This window comes from Arachis hypogaea, chromosome 5 (genome assembly GCF_003086295.3).
Source record: "Arachis hypogaea cultivar Tifrunner chromosome 5, arahy.Tifrunner.gnm2.J5K5, whole genome shotgun sequence".
In the NCBI taxonomy this organism is placed as follows: domain Eukaryota; kingdom Viridiplantae; phylum Streptophyta; class Magnoliopsida; order Fabales; family Fabaceae; genus Arachis; species Arachis hypogaea.
In genome coordinates, this window is record NC_092040.1 from 93,739,518 (window position 1) to 93,755,834 (window position 16,317).

The 16,317-nt window shown below is 34.6% G+C and overlaps 1 protein-coding gene across 1 annotated transcript in view; it reads left to right on the top strand.

Annotated features, from left to right (window-relative positions):
• Positions 1 to 283: 283 nt before the first annotated feature.
• LOC112801990 (lupeol synthase-like) overlaps positions 284 to 16,317 on the top strand; it is a 59,846-nt gene continuing 43,812 nt past the window's right edge. The window contains exons 1-4 of the mRNA XM_025844961.3: positions 284 to 488; positions 657 to 842; positions 3,366 to 3,455; positions 3,616 to 3,813. Coding sequence (XP_025700746.1) covers positions 294 to 488; positions 657 to 842; positions 3,366 to 3,455; positions 3,616 to 3,813 — 669 coding nt within the window. The 5' untranslated portion in view covers positions 284 to 293. The remainder of the gene's footprint in view (positions 489 to 656; positions 843 to 3,365; positions 3,456 to 3,615; positions 3,814 to 16,317) is intronic.

Consider the following 16,317-nt stretch of genomic DNA (forward strand, 5'->3'; position numbering starts at 1 on the left):
TTGAAAATTTATGTGACAAAACAAAATTAAAACAAAATAAAAATTAAGGATATTTTTAAAATTTTTGTCAAATTTTAAAGACAAAAATACACTTTATTCTTTTATTATATAATATACATAAGTATATAATGAGTAATTTTAATATATAAACAACATTTTTTTATATTCTCACCAAAATGATTTAATTCAGGTTAATAATTCCACATTTCTATATATATCTTCCTGATGAAACTTAAGCTTTACTTTTTATGCATACAAAAACCTCCTGTGTGTGTGTGGATAGTTAAGATAAGATGTGGAAGTTAAAGATAGCAGAAGGAGGGAAGAACCTGGTTTCAGGGAACAATTTCATAGGAAGACAACATTGGGAGTTTGATCCAAATGCAGGAACACCACAAGAACGTGCCGAGGTTGAAAGGCTGCGCCAAGAGTTTACTAAAAATAGATTTTCCATCAAACAAAGCTCTGATCTCTTAACGAGGATGCAGGTTTATAACAGTTGATGCTCTTCCTAATTTTTTAAAATCAAAGATAATATCGGTGGAGAGAGTCGAACACAAAATTCTAAATTCATGACCCAGTTACGTCCTTTATTAATTATTTGATATTTGGTTTCACTAATTAATTGAACTGTTAATTTATTAACTAACTGGCAGCTCACAAAGGAGAACCAACGTGGAGAAATTCCAGAAGCAGTGAAAGTGGGAGAAGAAGAGAAGATAACAAAAGAAGCATTGATTACAACAATGAGAAGATCTCTCACTTTCTTTTCTTCTATTCAAGCACATGATGGTCACTGGCCTGCTGAATTTTCTGGCCCTTTGTTTTTCGTTCAACCTTTGGTTAGCTACGATCAAATTCATAATAGCTTTTTTATATGATTTATTATATCATCGTTCATTTTTGGGTATTAACCCTGTCGTTTACATGGATCTAATGATTAGTAAAATTAATTATTCCTAATAATATACCCATCGTTTCCGGCCTGAATATTTCCTCTTTTAACAGAGGATATTATTGGAGGTAAGCACTATTTTAGTCTTTAAAATTAAAATCGTTTATAATTTTTCTTAAATTATTCATAAAGTTACAATTATTTTTGAGAGTAATATTTCAAATGAATCTCTAAGTACAGAGAGTCGTGATAGAACTGAGTCAAAGTCATTTAACAAAGATAAAACTAATTCTGATAAAATAACATTAACTAATTTTGTATTACTTGAATCATAAGAACTCCTCTAACGGTGAGTTTCTTCTTCACTTTTTTTCTGACACAGAAATTTTAATTATTAGAAAAAAAAGTTAATGGATTTTTGTACAAATTTTAAGAAGGAAGAGTTTCTCCCCCAAAAGAATTCTATTTTACCAATAATAACTTGTCATGTGACAAGTTATTTTTAAAATAATTATTTAATTTAATTATTTATTATAATTATTTAATTAATTATTATTTAAATAATTATATTAAATTATAGTTAATATTATTAAAATAATTAAATCATAATTAATTATAATAAATAATTATATTTTTATTTAATTAATAATTTATATTAATTATTTAAATCATAATTAAAATAATTATATTAAATTATAATTAATTAAATTTATTTACATAAAAAATTAAATTTAATTTTTTAGTGAATTATTTATTTTTATTTATAAAATTTGAAATGTTAACCACATTACAAAATTATAAAGTTTAATTATATTTTTTATATTAAGTAATTTTACAAATTAATGTAATTTTGAATTATATATTGTGTATTATTTTTATATATAATTTTTAATATTAATATTTTTAATAGTGAATTATTTTTGAATTTATAAATTTAAAAAATATTATTGTAAAAAATAATAATTATATTAATTTTAACTATTTTAATTAATTAATTAAGTGGAACTGTAATAAAAACTAAAACTAGTTTCTTCTAATAAAAAAGAGAGATGTTTTAAGTTCCTATTTACTGTTTATAACATAAAAGTTGATTTGTAATTAATTTTTATGACAAGTAGACCATAAATAAGAATTGAGATAAATTTTCTACTGAAAATAGTCTGTTACTTGTTTTGAGTCTCTGAGCAGTGCTAGTCTATATAAGGCAATAATAATGACCTTCAGCCTTTTTACTAATAAAGACTAATACATCACAATTAGATCATTGTTTTCCTTTTGCTCTCTCTCAAGATTTCATATTCTTGTTCTTGCACATCACTGCACCTCAGCTTCTCTTACATGGTATTAGAGCTTAGAGCTTATCAGGAATTGGGCGAAGAAGAGTTTGAAGAAGAGTTTGAGTTTGCAGGAAAGGTGGTGATCCCGACCATGGATTCGAAATCGCAACAAATTTTTAGTTGGATGTTTTGGTTATGGAGTTTTTTAAAAACATTTTGATCAGACACTTTAATTTTTAATAAATTTTAATTATTAAACCAGTCTACAAATTTTTATTTTGGTAGACAAATCAATTTATACATCATACCATTTATCTTTTTGGAAGGATTGATTTGAAATTCTAAAAAAAATTTAATACTGATATATATTTATTGAATAACAACAGAGATGTATTTGTTTAACAGTTAGTCGTCTAACTTTTAAATAAAAAATAGCATAAAAATTAATTTATCTAACAAAATAAAATGATAAAAACTGAATTGGTTATTAAAATTTGTTAAACACTAAATTATCTGACTAAAAGTTTTTTAGCAACCAATTTGGAATATTACTCTATTTTGATTTTTGAGTAAAAAATAAAATAAAAAATGGTTTTAACCAAACGGTTGATTTTATAATTAATTTTATAATTAACCAGCAGTTTTATTGAATTTTGGCCAGCATGTAACTAGCAGAGAAAGGTGAGCCATTGAAATCTCACACCAATCTCACACTATCAAATCATCATTGATGGCTAGTTGATGGCTAACAATCACAAAAATTGCTGGCCCTCTAGCATTGCTCTTAATTTTATATATCGTTAACACATTTTTTCACACAAAATTTTCTTTTGGTTTGAGTGAATTATTTACGTAAGCTTTTTTTATTGGTCTTATATTAATTTTTTAAAAAAAAATCAATAAAAATCGAACTTTAAGTCTTTAAGTCATAAAAATTCTAATACTATATTATGATATCACCTTTTTTAAAAGCCTAAAATGATATATATATATATATATATATATATATATATATATATATATATATATATATATATATAGATATAGATATAGATATAGATAAAAAATATATGTAATAAACAAGTTATACATGTTTTTTTTATTTATCTTATACTAAAATTTTTATATAATTTATTTATTTTATCTTATACGGAAATACTTATTGATGTTAAAATTGTTGTTAATTACTGCAGATAATGACATTATATATTACAGGATCCCTTGATGAAGTTATAGGACCAGAACACAAGGAAGAAATTATTCGATATTTGTATAATCACCATGTAGGTACATTTTTTCACTTCACAGAGAATCCATGCATGGGTTAGAGATTCGATGATTTTTTCTTTTCAATAAATAAATATATCTGTCCACTACTTAATTTGGTTATAAGTGAAAAGACCAACCAATATATAATTGTTGGTTGCCACAATCATGAAACAGAACGAAGATGGTGGATGGGGGTTCCATATAGAAGGTCACAGCACAATGTTTGGATCAGGATTGAGTTACATTGCATTGAGAATACTTGGAGAAAAACTTGAACATCATCAAGACATGCCGATGGCCAGAGCCAGAAAGTGGATCCTTGACCATGGTGGATTAGTGACTATTCCATCCTGGGGAAAGTTCTGGGTTTCGGTAAATACATTATACTTGTTATTTATTTATTTATTTATTATTATTTGGATTACACTTAGATTGATTTTTAACTTTTGTTGTGGTTCCGAGAGAATAAAATTTTAGAAACAAAAAGTATATTCAATCTTCAAGCTACAAATAATAATTTATGAGTAAATGTTTATATTTTTTAGTTTTAACATTTTTGAAATGGCTGTTATAACCCAATTAGAAAGCTATAAATTAGCTTCGCACGTTATAACTCGGCTTCATGCGTTATAATTCGTCCAAACGTTATAATTCAGATTCGAACACCATAACAAAAATTATAACGTCGTGATATGATATTACTATTCTTCAATAAAAATGATTACTAAAAGCATAACAACTGTACTTAAACTAAGTATCGATCTAACTGAGGTTTTAAGTGTCACTCAAAAAGAAGATTGGCGACGACCTTATATAGAATATCTCAAAAATGGAACATTCCCCAAGGTATTGAAAATGTTCAGAAATTCTGACAATAGGTGTCTTTCTTCACTTTATTTAATAATCTTCTATATAAACAAAGTTTTTCTCGTTCTTTGTTAAAATTCCTCTCCAAGTCGAAAGCCGACCTAGCTATAAATGAGGCACATAAAGGCATTCGTGGAACCCATGTCGGAGGCTCAGAGGCTATCCTCCAAAATAATTTCATGCTAAATTTTTCTAACTGACCTTACAACAGGATTGCAATACCAAAGTGAAAATTTGTCCTAATTGTCAAAAGCATTCTCCGATAACACATATTCCAGCCAAGTTATTACATTATTCCGAGGTAAGTTAGCCATTTTACCAATAGGGGTTTGATATCCTCGGCCTTTTTCCTGGTGCAGATAGGTAAAATTTTTAATCGTCGCTATCGATTATTTCTCAAAGTGGATTGAAGCTCAACCCCTAGCTAAGATAACATCTCAACAAATGATTTCTTTTGTTTGGAAGTATATCATATGCAGATTTAGCATACCTTGACATATTATCACTGACAATGGTTGTCAGTTTGCTGATAAAAAATTTACATCTTTTTTTGTAGAACCTAAAAATAGCACAACACTTCTCTTCAGTGGAACACCCACAAACAAATGACTTAGCAGAAGCAGCCAACAAGATCATTCTACACGCTTTATGGAATAAATTAGACGACACAAAGGATTGTGGCCCCGAGCTCGTACCATAAATTATATGGGACTACAACAATACTATCCACTCAACAACCAAGGAAACATCCTTCCGATTGGTGTATGGGTCTGAAGTCATGATCCCTGTGGAGATCTCTCAGTCATCCATCCGAACTCAAATTATCAATCAACAATTACAAGATACTGCTCGGCAAATTGACTTAGACACTATAGAAGAAATCCGAGAAATAGCAATCCTCTGACACCGATCTATGCAGCAGCATATAGCCCGGCGATACGATCAAAAAGTACACCCCCGATCTTTTCAAGTCAACAACCTGGTACTAAGGAAAACTGAATAAGCTAGAAGACCTCTAGCACATGGAAACTAGCCGCAAATTGGGAAGGTCCTTTTCGAGTTATTGAAATCCTAGGAAATGGTGCATATCGTTTGCAATCTTTAAATGGTATTATTTTACCCAACACTTGGAATATATCCTCTTTAAAGCTTTATTATAGTTAAAAGTCAGGGCCAGACTTGTACTCTTTTTCCTACTCACAAGATTTTTTTCAAAAGGATTTTGCTTGGAGAGGTTTTAACGAGGCAAGCCTAATTACACCTTTGTACACAAAGGCCGATAATTTTATACATTTTTCTATCTTCATATTTATCTTATCAATGAGTCTCCACTTCCGATCTATATCTCTCCGAGATATAACTATCAAACAAACAACTAATGACTTACGTCATGCAAATTTTATCAAACGCAAATGCTAAACGCTCATTTCTAATCTTATCCAACATATTTGGATTTCAAACTCCTAATATCGCAACTGATTGGTATCAACCAAACAATCAAATACAATAACTACTAATCAAATCAGACCCAACCAAAATTCAAGAGTAACACTTCTTAAACAAGCTAAAGATTCCAAACATAATCACAAAATCAACAAAGTCGTAAGCTCTCTATAGAGCAAACATATTCAAAATAACATACAGTCTTTATCAACATAAACTAAAAAAGCAACAAAACTTACAAACACAAATTCACTATCCAAGATTCTCATCTCCCTCGGCTCCTTCATCAACATCTACTGAAGCGCCATCCCAAACAATTTTCCCTGGCTCCATCTGAGAAAAATCATAGTCAGGTACCAAAAATTTCGCTTGCAGCACAACACGCTCAAAACCCTCAACAAACAAATCCAATATTTTTGTTTCCTTATTTTTCTCCAACTCCTTTAATTTCACAATAACCTTGATTACTTGATCCTTCATACTAGACAGATCGCTTTCTTTCTTTTTCAATAATTCAGCCTCCTTTTCATAATTATCCTTCATCACCTTCAATTCTTCTTCCTTTTTCAGAAGCTTACCCTCCAAATCTGAAATTAAATTCTTCTTTAGAGCCAATTCGCCCCTCAACTTGCTCAGTTCTTTAATCTGCCCTAACAACTTCTTGTGCTTAACTTCTTGGCTCCGACCAAGGCTAGTCAAACGCAAACCAAGCACCTAAAAAAAACAACACACACTTATACACAATCAAACCAACATCAAACAAAAAGAAAAACAAGTCATAACTGCATATACTGATCAATGGCGATGTCTCCAACTTCATTCCCCAAGGCCACATCGGCCGACAATTGACAGACCTCATCAGTCATAACCATAAAAGGAAAATCTTTCCCCAAACAGAAGATGGATCGACATCATCGGCAAAACTATGAAGTTTCTTCTGATTCTCCATAAAAGCATTCATCTCCTCCAAAGGTATCTCTTTACCCTTCTCAGTCAAGTCCTCGGATAAATCAATATCAATAAAATCTGATTTTCTTTTCTTGAATATGATTTTCTTTCGCCTTGGCTGAGTTTGGTTCACCTTACCTTCCCCAACTCCCTTATCCGAGTTTGATGACGAACCCTCTTTTCCAAATTTTTGCTCTTAAACTGAGCTCTCAAACTAGCAGCGGAAGCCCTAGGATACTTTCCACCTAGTACAAAAACAAACAAACAGTCAACAAATTCTCGGCATTTAAAGCCATGACTACCTAATCATATTTACCAAACTCACCCAAATAACTTATTACAGCTTGCTTATCCTCTTCTCATAGAAGTAATTCAAAAACAGATATTAGATTCTTTCTGTCAACAACCTCCACCAAATATTCAATAAAACACTCATTTCTCCGACTAATCTTTTCAAAGCCCAAAATATGTTGCGACTCAGAACACCACCATTGAGGAAACTTCTTCACTAAATTCTCATCCAAGTAAAACGGAAAAACATCCTCAGCACTTCTGACTTTCAAATACATGTCTTTAATTTGAAGTCTTTGAACGATGACTTATATAACTTAAACACAGAAAAACCCGGTTTGCTATTCAAGTTCAGCCAACCCCCCTTCCAAACCCCTTTTGCGTGAAACATAGAGAAGAACAACTCCAATGAAGGTTTTTCATCCAAAAACTCCATCAAAATCTTGAAACATCGCAAAAACGCCAACCCATTAATTAGGGTGAAGCTGCTATAGGGCACAGTTCAATTGATTCAAAATATTGCATTGAAAGTTTGTAAATGGAAGCTTAACCCGCAATTCATCCGACTCACAACTATGCATGTAAAAGAATTCAAAACCATTTCCCCTTTGAAATACACAGACAGACCTAGAACACGGTAGCAACTCCAAACAGACTCCAGGTCCTACCCTCACTATCTTTGTGACATCTATTTCACTAACATTCTCACTAGCTATCAACAAACAACGAACCCCGTATTTTCACGTCTTAACTCACGCACTCATACGACCAATCAATCTCTGTCTTTTTATCTTTGTCAATACCCATTCTTCACAAAACCAGAAAACAAAGGCAGAAGAAAAAAGCAAAATAAAACAATAAGAATAAAACCATATACGTACCTCTTTTACTCATGTCCTTATCAATACCTTTCGCAACGTTTTTTTATACAAGCAAAGTTATATTTACCAAAACCATTTGGATTCCAAAAACATAATTACACCCAACACTAACAAATCGATTGAGTTCCATCTACACAATCATGACCGTTGCCATCAGTCAAATCAATGGTACAGATGGCATTGGTAAATGGGAAAGCTAAACCATTATTTTAATGCCATTAAATGTTTCTCTCTCTTTACCTAACTGCCTATTCTTTTAATCATTTATTGTTTCTTTTAAATTCTTATTTTTAATAAAGTATGTTGAACTGGGAGCTTTATAATCATCACACTCGCCGAGTTATAACTCATCAAAAGCTCAACTTGCTTTATTAAAATATTGTCAGGCCAAGCTTGGAGCTGTGATATGGCTGTTATAATCCAATTAAAAAGCTATAAATCGGTTTCACACGTTATAACTCGGCTCCATGCGTTATAACTCGTCCAAATGTTATAATTCAGATTCGAACACCATAACAAATATCATAATGTTTGGATATGGTATTACTATTCTTCAATAAAAATGATTGCTAAAAGCATACACTACAAGAGACACACCGAATAGCGGCGGTTTTTGATGAATTTGCGGCAGTTTTAAATCGTCGCAAAATGACATACTAGCAGTTCCAGAAACATTGCGAGTTACGGAGTGGAGATTTGATGTTGCGATAGTTATAACAAACCGCTGACACAATTGCAGCAAATCAGATAATTGATTTTGCTGGTCAATGGATTTTAAAAAAATTTGCGGCGGTTTTAAAATCGCTATAAATCTATGTAGGTTTTTTTAAAAACATATGACGATTTTGAATTGCCACAATTTCATACCTGGGCTTATAAAAAAACTAAATAATTACAATAGTTTACACCATTTTTCTTTATTATAACATATTCTCTTTACAATTTTTTTTATTAAACTTTAGATATTAGTATTAAAGAACACTGAATAAACAAAATTAAGAAGAAGTTGCATAATAATATAGAATCAGAAAGATCGTGTATTATTTGGCTGAAGCATATACAAGAAAATTCCACCAGCAACAGAAAACATAATAGTAAATGAGAATTAGCTTTGAAAGTGTTGCATATTGCTGCACCTCACTATTTTTTAGTCTATGAGTCTCATCTACCATAAGATAACTCCATATGATCTTGGAGAGAACAACCTTGTCTTTCAAAAATACTTCATATGTAGTCAACAACGCATTGAACTTAATAGATTTTTCAGACTTTTTATCATTATAAAATTCATATTGTTGACAAACCTGTCACAACACACAAAAAAATCAAAATTGATTACAAATAACACCGTAATACAACATAAAAGATAGCTTACTTAACTTCTCTAACATCAAGCAAAGTAATAAGAAATACTAGGACAAAAACCCAGAAGCATGCATATTTAAAAAAAATTCACAATATAAGCTACATATACATGTTCATAACTAAGTCAGTGCAAGATTCCTTTTGATGTTACTCACTTAGCAGTTAACATACTTAGCCAGTTTGATAAATCTACTTATAATATACTAACATATCTGATATATAAATCGACAGATACTTCACCTCTTTTTACTCTTCGGAATCCCAGAATTGGTTGTGCTGCTGCAACCATTTTCCCAAAGACAACATCAAAGATCTGTTGAGTTTTGCTTCCAGATACCTTTATGCTTATTTGAACAGAAGCATTCACCATTTAAAATTTACAGGCATAAGGAAACCATGACTATGCAACCCTAGAAATTACATGTGTGGGATAGTGTAACAACCAATTGCACATTACTAAACGTGTAAAAGAATACAACAGAAAATTGTATGTGTTCCTGAACTCCATCTTTTTGTCGAAAGACTTATCCAAACACACACTATGCTTTTGAGAAAAATTATAAGCTTGCATATGCTTTTATTGAATAATGTAATTATCATATTGTACATATATCTAAACAATTATTTCATGATTCTACCCTGCTGGCCTTGCATATTCCTTCTCTGGTCATTTAAACTTGTTTCGATTAAAGGTTGTGCCTGTATGTACCTTTAGTTTTTTAGAATCACTGATGTCACGAACAGAGATAGAGAATTCCTCGAACTGTGCAGAAGTAATTTCAGCATCTACAACAAGAAAAATCGAAGTCCAAGAGAAATTGTTTTCATAAAAATCAAGAGTTTCAATTAAAATGATTTGAGCTTAGGAAGACTAGCACCTGATAAAACGGCAGCATTAGGAATACATCGTCTAACGTGTTCCCTGAACATTTCAAATTTAATATAAATGAATTTCAGCAATTTGAACTCGCACAAACAATGACACAATTTGAAATAAAGAAAGCAACAGTGCCTTTTTATTGTAGCATGTCTAAACTTCCATGAAGAAGGCAGACATGTAAAATTCATGGTAGGGATTATGAATTCATATACTCTATGCTTGCATCTGGCCACCTGTAGCTGCCAAAAAATATGTATTTTGAAATAAATAAACTACGATTACTAACTTCTCTCAGAATAGAAGAAGAAGAATAACCTATGGAGTTGGATTTACGATGAAGGTTTGAGATAGAGATGCTGCTTGCATTGGTTGTGTGTTACAATTGTCACCAAAAATATACGCTGAGCAAGAAACTTCGCAAATTATAAGAAATGAGGACTGAGGAAGTACATATCTGGTAATTCATATATGATATTTTTTAGCATACATATCTGATATTTTTCTGCATATCATAACCACAAGATTATGCAATTTTTGCAATAAAATATGGAGTCAGTTGTTAGTACAAACAAAAGAGATTATGCTAGTAGCAATAATACACTACAGAGTTATATACCAAGAAACAAAATTTTCTCTAGCCAGAATAATACAACAACAACCAAGCCATATCTCATTAGGTTGGGTGCACTAAATAGATCAAACATTGCCATCCATAGTGTCCTTATCATAGATTATATCTACATAGAACTTTAAAACATATTCAAAATCCTTGGCATATTGTCGAACACTTGACATGCAAAAGTATAAACAACACAAAATAGCACTAACAAGTATTCTTTGCAGCACCAATTCAAAATTCAGAACCAATGACATGAAAAATCAGCAGCATTTCGTAATGATTCAGCAAAGTATCAGTCAATCAATCCAAACAAATTAAAATTCAAACTCAAAAAGATTTTAACAGCATGTTTAACTATGTATAAACTAATACTAATTCTAATCAGAAAATCCTAATTCTAACCTAAACTCAACTAACAATAGCAAATAATCTTAACCAAATTAAATTAACATTAGAATCAACATATAACTAATCTTAAATTAACTAAAACATAGAAGAAAAGGTGATTTGAGAACCTGAGTTAAAGAACAGAGCAAGACCATAGGAGAGAGGGATGTAGTGGTAGTGACCAGGCACTGCTGTGCAACTCGCTGGAACTAGAGTGGCTCTGTTCTAATTTTGCAACTGGAAATGAGGGAGGCAGGGCGAGCTAGAGAGCCACAGTGCGAGGTTGTAAGGAGGAGAAGAAGATGGTAGTGGCGGTGCTGAATGGTAGCCGGTGGCGAGACAAAAAAGGCAGGAGACAAGGGAAGAGAAAGAGAGAAAGGGCTTTCACAGGGGTTATTCGACGAAGGTGGGAGAAGAAGAAAAAAGAAGGGGGAAAGAAGAAGAAAATGATAGTAGTGGTTCTGTGGTTCTGACAGAGACACTGGGGGTGATGATTGATGGTGGTGCTGCGTTGATGGTCCAAACGAAGCAAGGGTTAGAGAAAGGGGAGTCATTCAGACTTCAGAGCTCTGAACTTGGTCGAGTGAGTGATGGAACACTTAGGGCTTTTGGCTCTCTTCTTGATTTGATTTGCGACAATTGGGAAGATAACCACCGTTATCTTGGTTTCTTTTGTAGCTAAAATGCAAACCGCTTCCATAATCACCCCAATCTTGCCCATTTGTGGCGGTTTGATAAATAGCCGCCAATTAACCACCGCTATCTTTCGTATCTGCTGTAGTGAGAACTGTTAATACCTCACCTCACATATAAAAAAGGTAAGGTATCTTATCTTTGGACAATCCATACGAATATACATTGAACTGACTTAAATATCGGAGTGCCTTTTGCAGGTACCCTCCCCTTTTGTTCTATCCGCAACAAGATATACTCTCTAGATATAAAGCTCGGATACTCAGGCAACAAGCTCGGAATTGAGGTTAAAAGCTCAGAGTCAGCTGCCAAGAAGATTAGCCATATCCAGTCAATTTACGCAAGAACAATTTTAAAATTGATACCAATCTATTCTTAAAAGAAATTATTGATGCCAATTTAACTTAACGGCTTTGTAATTCATCAACATAATCTCAAGTTGATGATAGTGTAAAACTATTTTACTTACTAGTTAAGAAGATAACTAAAAATGATAAGTATTATTTTAGTTTTTAAGTTTTGGGACAAAATTAAAATCATCTTTAACCTTTTTATTTTTATTAAAAATAATTCTCAATGTTAAAATTATTTTTAAAATTATTCGTTTGACTATTTTATCCTCACATTACTAACTCTATCACCATTTCCATCAAACTACCTGTTCCGAGGGTTGCCTGAAACTGTAGGTCGATCTCGGACGAGATCTTCTGTGTTGGTCGGAGCCGACGTGTCCGACAGGTGTACGACGGTCGGAACTGATGTGTCCGATTTGTTGGACTTGGTGGTGGTGCTGATCCTGTGTCCCCGGAGGGTGGGGGGTACCTGCAAGGGACTCCGATGCTTAAGTTAGCAAGGGTATTAAGCAGGTATTGAGTAGAATCAGAGTATGAGTTATACCTGGGTGCTCCAGTATATTTATAATGGTGAGATGTGGCCTCCTGTGGATAAGATAAGTTAGTTATCTTATCTTATCTTTATCTTATCTTTAAGTGAGGTCATCTTATCTTCAAGGGAACCGCCTTTATCTTTCTGGGCTTTGGCTGCCTTTAGATTGGGCTGTGTTCCTTCGTTTTGGGCCTGCTTTGGGCTCCTTTGGCGAGTTGGCCGAGCTCTTTGAGAAGAGGTCGGGCATTTGACCGAGCTCTTTGACAAGAGGTCGGATAGTCTGACCTGAAGAGGTCGGTCGGCTTGTCGCTAAACATCCTGGGTCGGACAGCTTGACCCAAGGTATGAACAGTGTCCCTGCTTGAGTTCGATCTTTCCATGAGATCATGCTTTTCAGAGCTTCGATCTCTTTGGAAGTCGTGCTCAAGCATCTGTCTGGCTTGTTTCTTCATTGCTTCGCAATCTTTGTAGATTTTCTAGAGGTTTGGTACTTGATAGTCCAACCTCTTTTGAGTGGTAACGTGGGTTTTCTACCCTTGCCTTCTGGATCACGCCTTGCTTTAAGTCTGTGTTGACAACCCTCTGCTTTGGCGAAGTTGTCCTTGCGGCTTGATATCCGGACTTTTAGTGATTTGTCCAATGACTTTTTTAGTGTTCTTTATGTAGAACCTTTTTTAGTCTCAGATGACATTCATAGCCCTGTTTGAGATTGTGCCTTCTTTGAGTGGAGTTGTATCCCTTTTGGCTGAGCACATTTGAGCCTTAGGTTGTTTTCGAACCTTTATGGCTTTGTTTTTTTTTTTTGAGATCATACTTGCACCTCTTCTTTAGCTGACGTCGACTTGTATGACTTTGCCCCTGCTTGCGTTCGGACTTTTCCGTGAGACCGTGCTTTCAGAGTTTCGATCTCTTCGGGGAAGTCGTGCTCAAGCATCCTGACTTTGGTCGATCTTTGAATAGTTTCTCCTTGTGCGAGTCTGATATTGCCCCTTTTACTTTGTTGAGGGGACTTTTCAGCCTTCTTCCGACTTGTTTGTCTTCGCTGTTCGGGCTTTTTAGTCATAATCCAACAACTTTTTAGGTAGTGTTCCGATGGGGAACCTTTTTATAGTTTGTTTGGATGACTTTTTAGCCCTGTCTTTGAGGCTGTGCTTTTCGCTTTTTAAGTAGTGTCTTTTTTCAAGACTTCGTACCTTTTAGCAAAACATTCCTGGCCTTCCTCTGGCCGTTTGCGAGATGTCTTTGTCCGTTTTTGTGAATCTCTGTAGAGTGTCAGTACTTTGTTGTCCGACCTCTTTTGATCACTTCTGATTTTGTCCACTTTCTGCTTGGTCGAGGTGGTCCTTGGGGCTAATTTGTCCGACGACCTTTTAGTGTTTTCGTAGAACACTTCTTAGTTATTCTGAACAATTTTGATAGCCTTGTCGTGGAGCCGTGGCCTTTTGGGCGGAGCTATGTCCATTTTAGCGCACGTTTTTCGTTGGTCCGATTTCTTCTTGTCGGTCCAAGCTGTAGCTTTCGTTGGTCCGACTTCTTCTTATCGGTCCAAGCTGTAGCTTTCGTTGGTCCGACTTCTTCTTGACGGTCCAGTTGTAGCTTTCGTTTGGTCCGACTTCTTCTTGTCGGTCTCTTCTGAGTTATGTCTGTAATCCTCTTTCTTGGACCTTGTTCAAGTCTCTTTCAGGGATTACTTTTATAACTTTTGTCGCTTGGGCCGACTTTCGTCGTGTCGGGGCTCTCCTGAGTTATTTTCTGTAATCCTCTTTCTTGGACCTTGTTCAGGTCTCTTTCAAGGATTATTTCTATAACTCTTTTGTCATTTGGGCCGACTTTGTCATGTCGGGCTCTCCTTAGTTATTTCTGTAATCCTCTTTCTTGGATCTTTGTCAGAACTCTTTCAGGGACTACTTTGCATAACTTTTACATGGTAGGAGTCCGACTTGGTTATGCCGGTCTCCTTTAAGTTATTTCTGTAATCCTCTTTTTTGGATCTTTGTCAGATCTCTTTCAAGGATTACTTTGATAACTTTTTAGTAGTAGGAGTCCGATTTGGTTATGTCGGTCTCCTTTAAGTTATTTTTTGTAGTCCTCTTTCTTGGATCTTTGTCAGATCTCTTTCAGGGACTACTTGTATAACTTTTTATTTTGGGCTGACTTTGTTATGTCATGCCCTTCTAAGTTAAAGTAATCCTCTTTAATAGGGTTGGCCAGACCACTTTCCAGGGTTTACTTATAACTTGGGTTGACTTGGTTCGACTTCTTAACGTTCAACCAGTCCTTAAGTTATTATTTTAGCGATCCGTAAGACCTCGTCAGGTTCTTTTTTAGATCACTTTCGATAACTTCTTACATTATTCTATGTTCATCTTTGCCGATTTGTAGAAAGTGGTTGTCATCTCTAGATCGTCCTTTGGGTGAATCGCGTTTTCACCTTTATCGGACGGTTGTCTTTATCGTGATCGTGCAGTGAAATTGTTTTTCACTTTCTGCCGATCTGTTGCTTTATAATCGGGCGATGAACTCTGCTTTCACTTTTTTGCTGACCTTGTCGAAATCGGGTGATGAATTCTGGTTTCATCTTTGCCGACTTTTATCATGATCGGGCGGTGAATTTGGTTTTCACCCCGCCGACCTTGTCGTGATCCGGCAGTGAAATTTGCGTTTCAGATTAATGCGTCTTGGTATAGCAGTGAATTTTGTTTTCACTTTGTCGAAATCAAATGATGAATTCGGTTTTCATCGTGGTCAGGCGGTGAAGTTGGTTTTCACCTTGCCGACTTGTCGCTTTGTAATCGAACGATGAGTTTGGTTTTCATCTTGCCGACTTTGTCGTGATCGGGCGGTGATTTTGGTGTTTCACCTTGCCGACCTGCCGTAGTCGGGCGTCTTGGTAGGAAACTTTTTAGGGAATCTGCAATCTTTTAAACAATAATATAAAGATAAGAGTGTGTACATGTTAGTACTTACCTTTCTAGGTCGGGCAATCTTTTTGGATCTCGGCCTGGTGCCCTTTTTAGATTGCAGGCATGCCATGCCCTTGGTAGCTCTTGCCCTTCGAGTTCGGACAGTCTGTAGCAACCTTTCCCCAGTTCTTCTAAACAACTTGGTATGGTCCTTTCTAGTTGGCTGCTAGCTTTTCTTCTCCAGGTCGAGTTGTTCCGATATCATTTCGGATTAAGATGAGGTTGTTGTTGGCAAAGCTTCGCTGTACTACCTTCTGATTGTATCTTGAGGCCATTCAACGTTTTAACGCCTCTTCCTTGATCGGAGCTCTCTCTCGGACTTTTGGAAGTAGGTCGAGTTCTTTCCTTTGGGTTTGGGAGTTGACCTCTTCATTGTAGAAGATCATTCTGGGGGATCCTTCTTTGATCTCTACTGGGATCATTGCCTCCATTCCGTAAATCAATCGGAATGGTGATTCCCCCATGGTGAAGTGTGGAGTTGTCCGATATGCCCGTAGGACTCGTGGGAGCTCTTCAGCCCAAGCTCCCTTTACGTCCTGTAGTCTCTGTTTTAACCTAGCTAGTATGACTTTGTTGGCAGCTTCTGCTTGTCCATTGGCTTGTGGGTGTTTTACGGATGTGAATTGGTGCTTGTAATAATGTTTCTGTACAAAA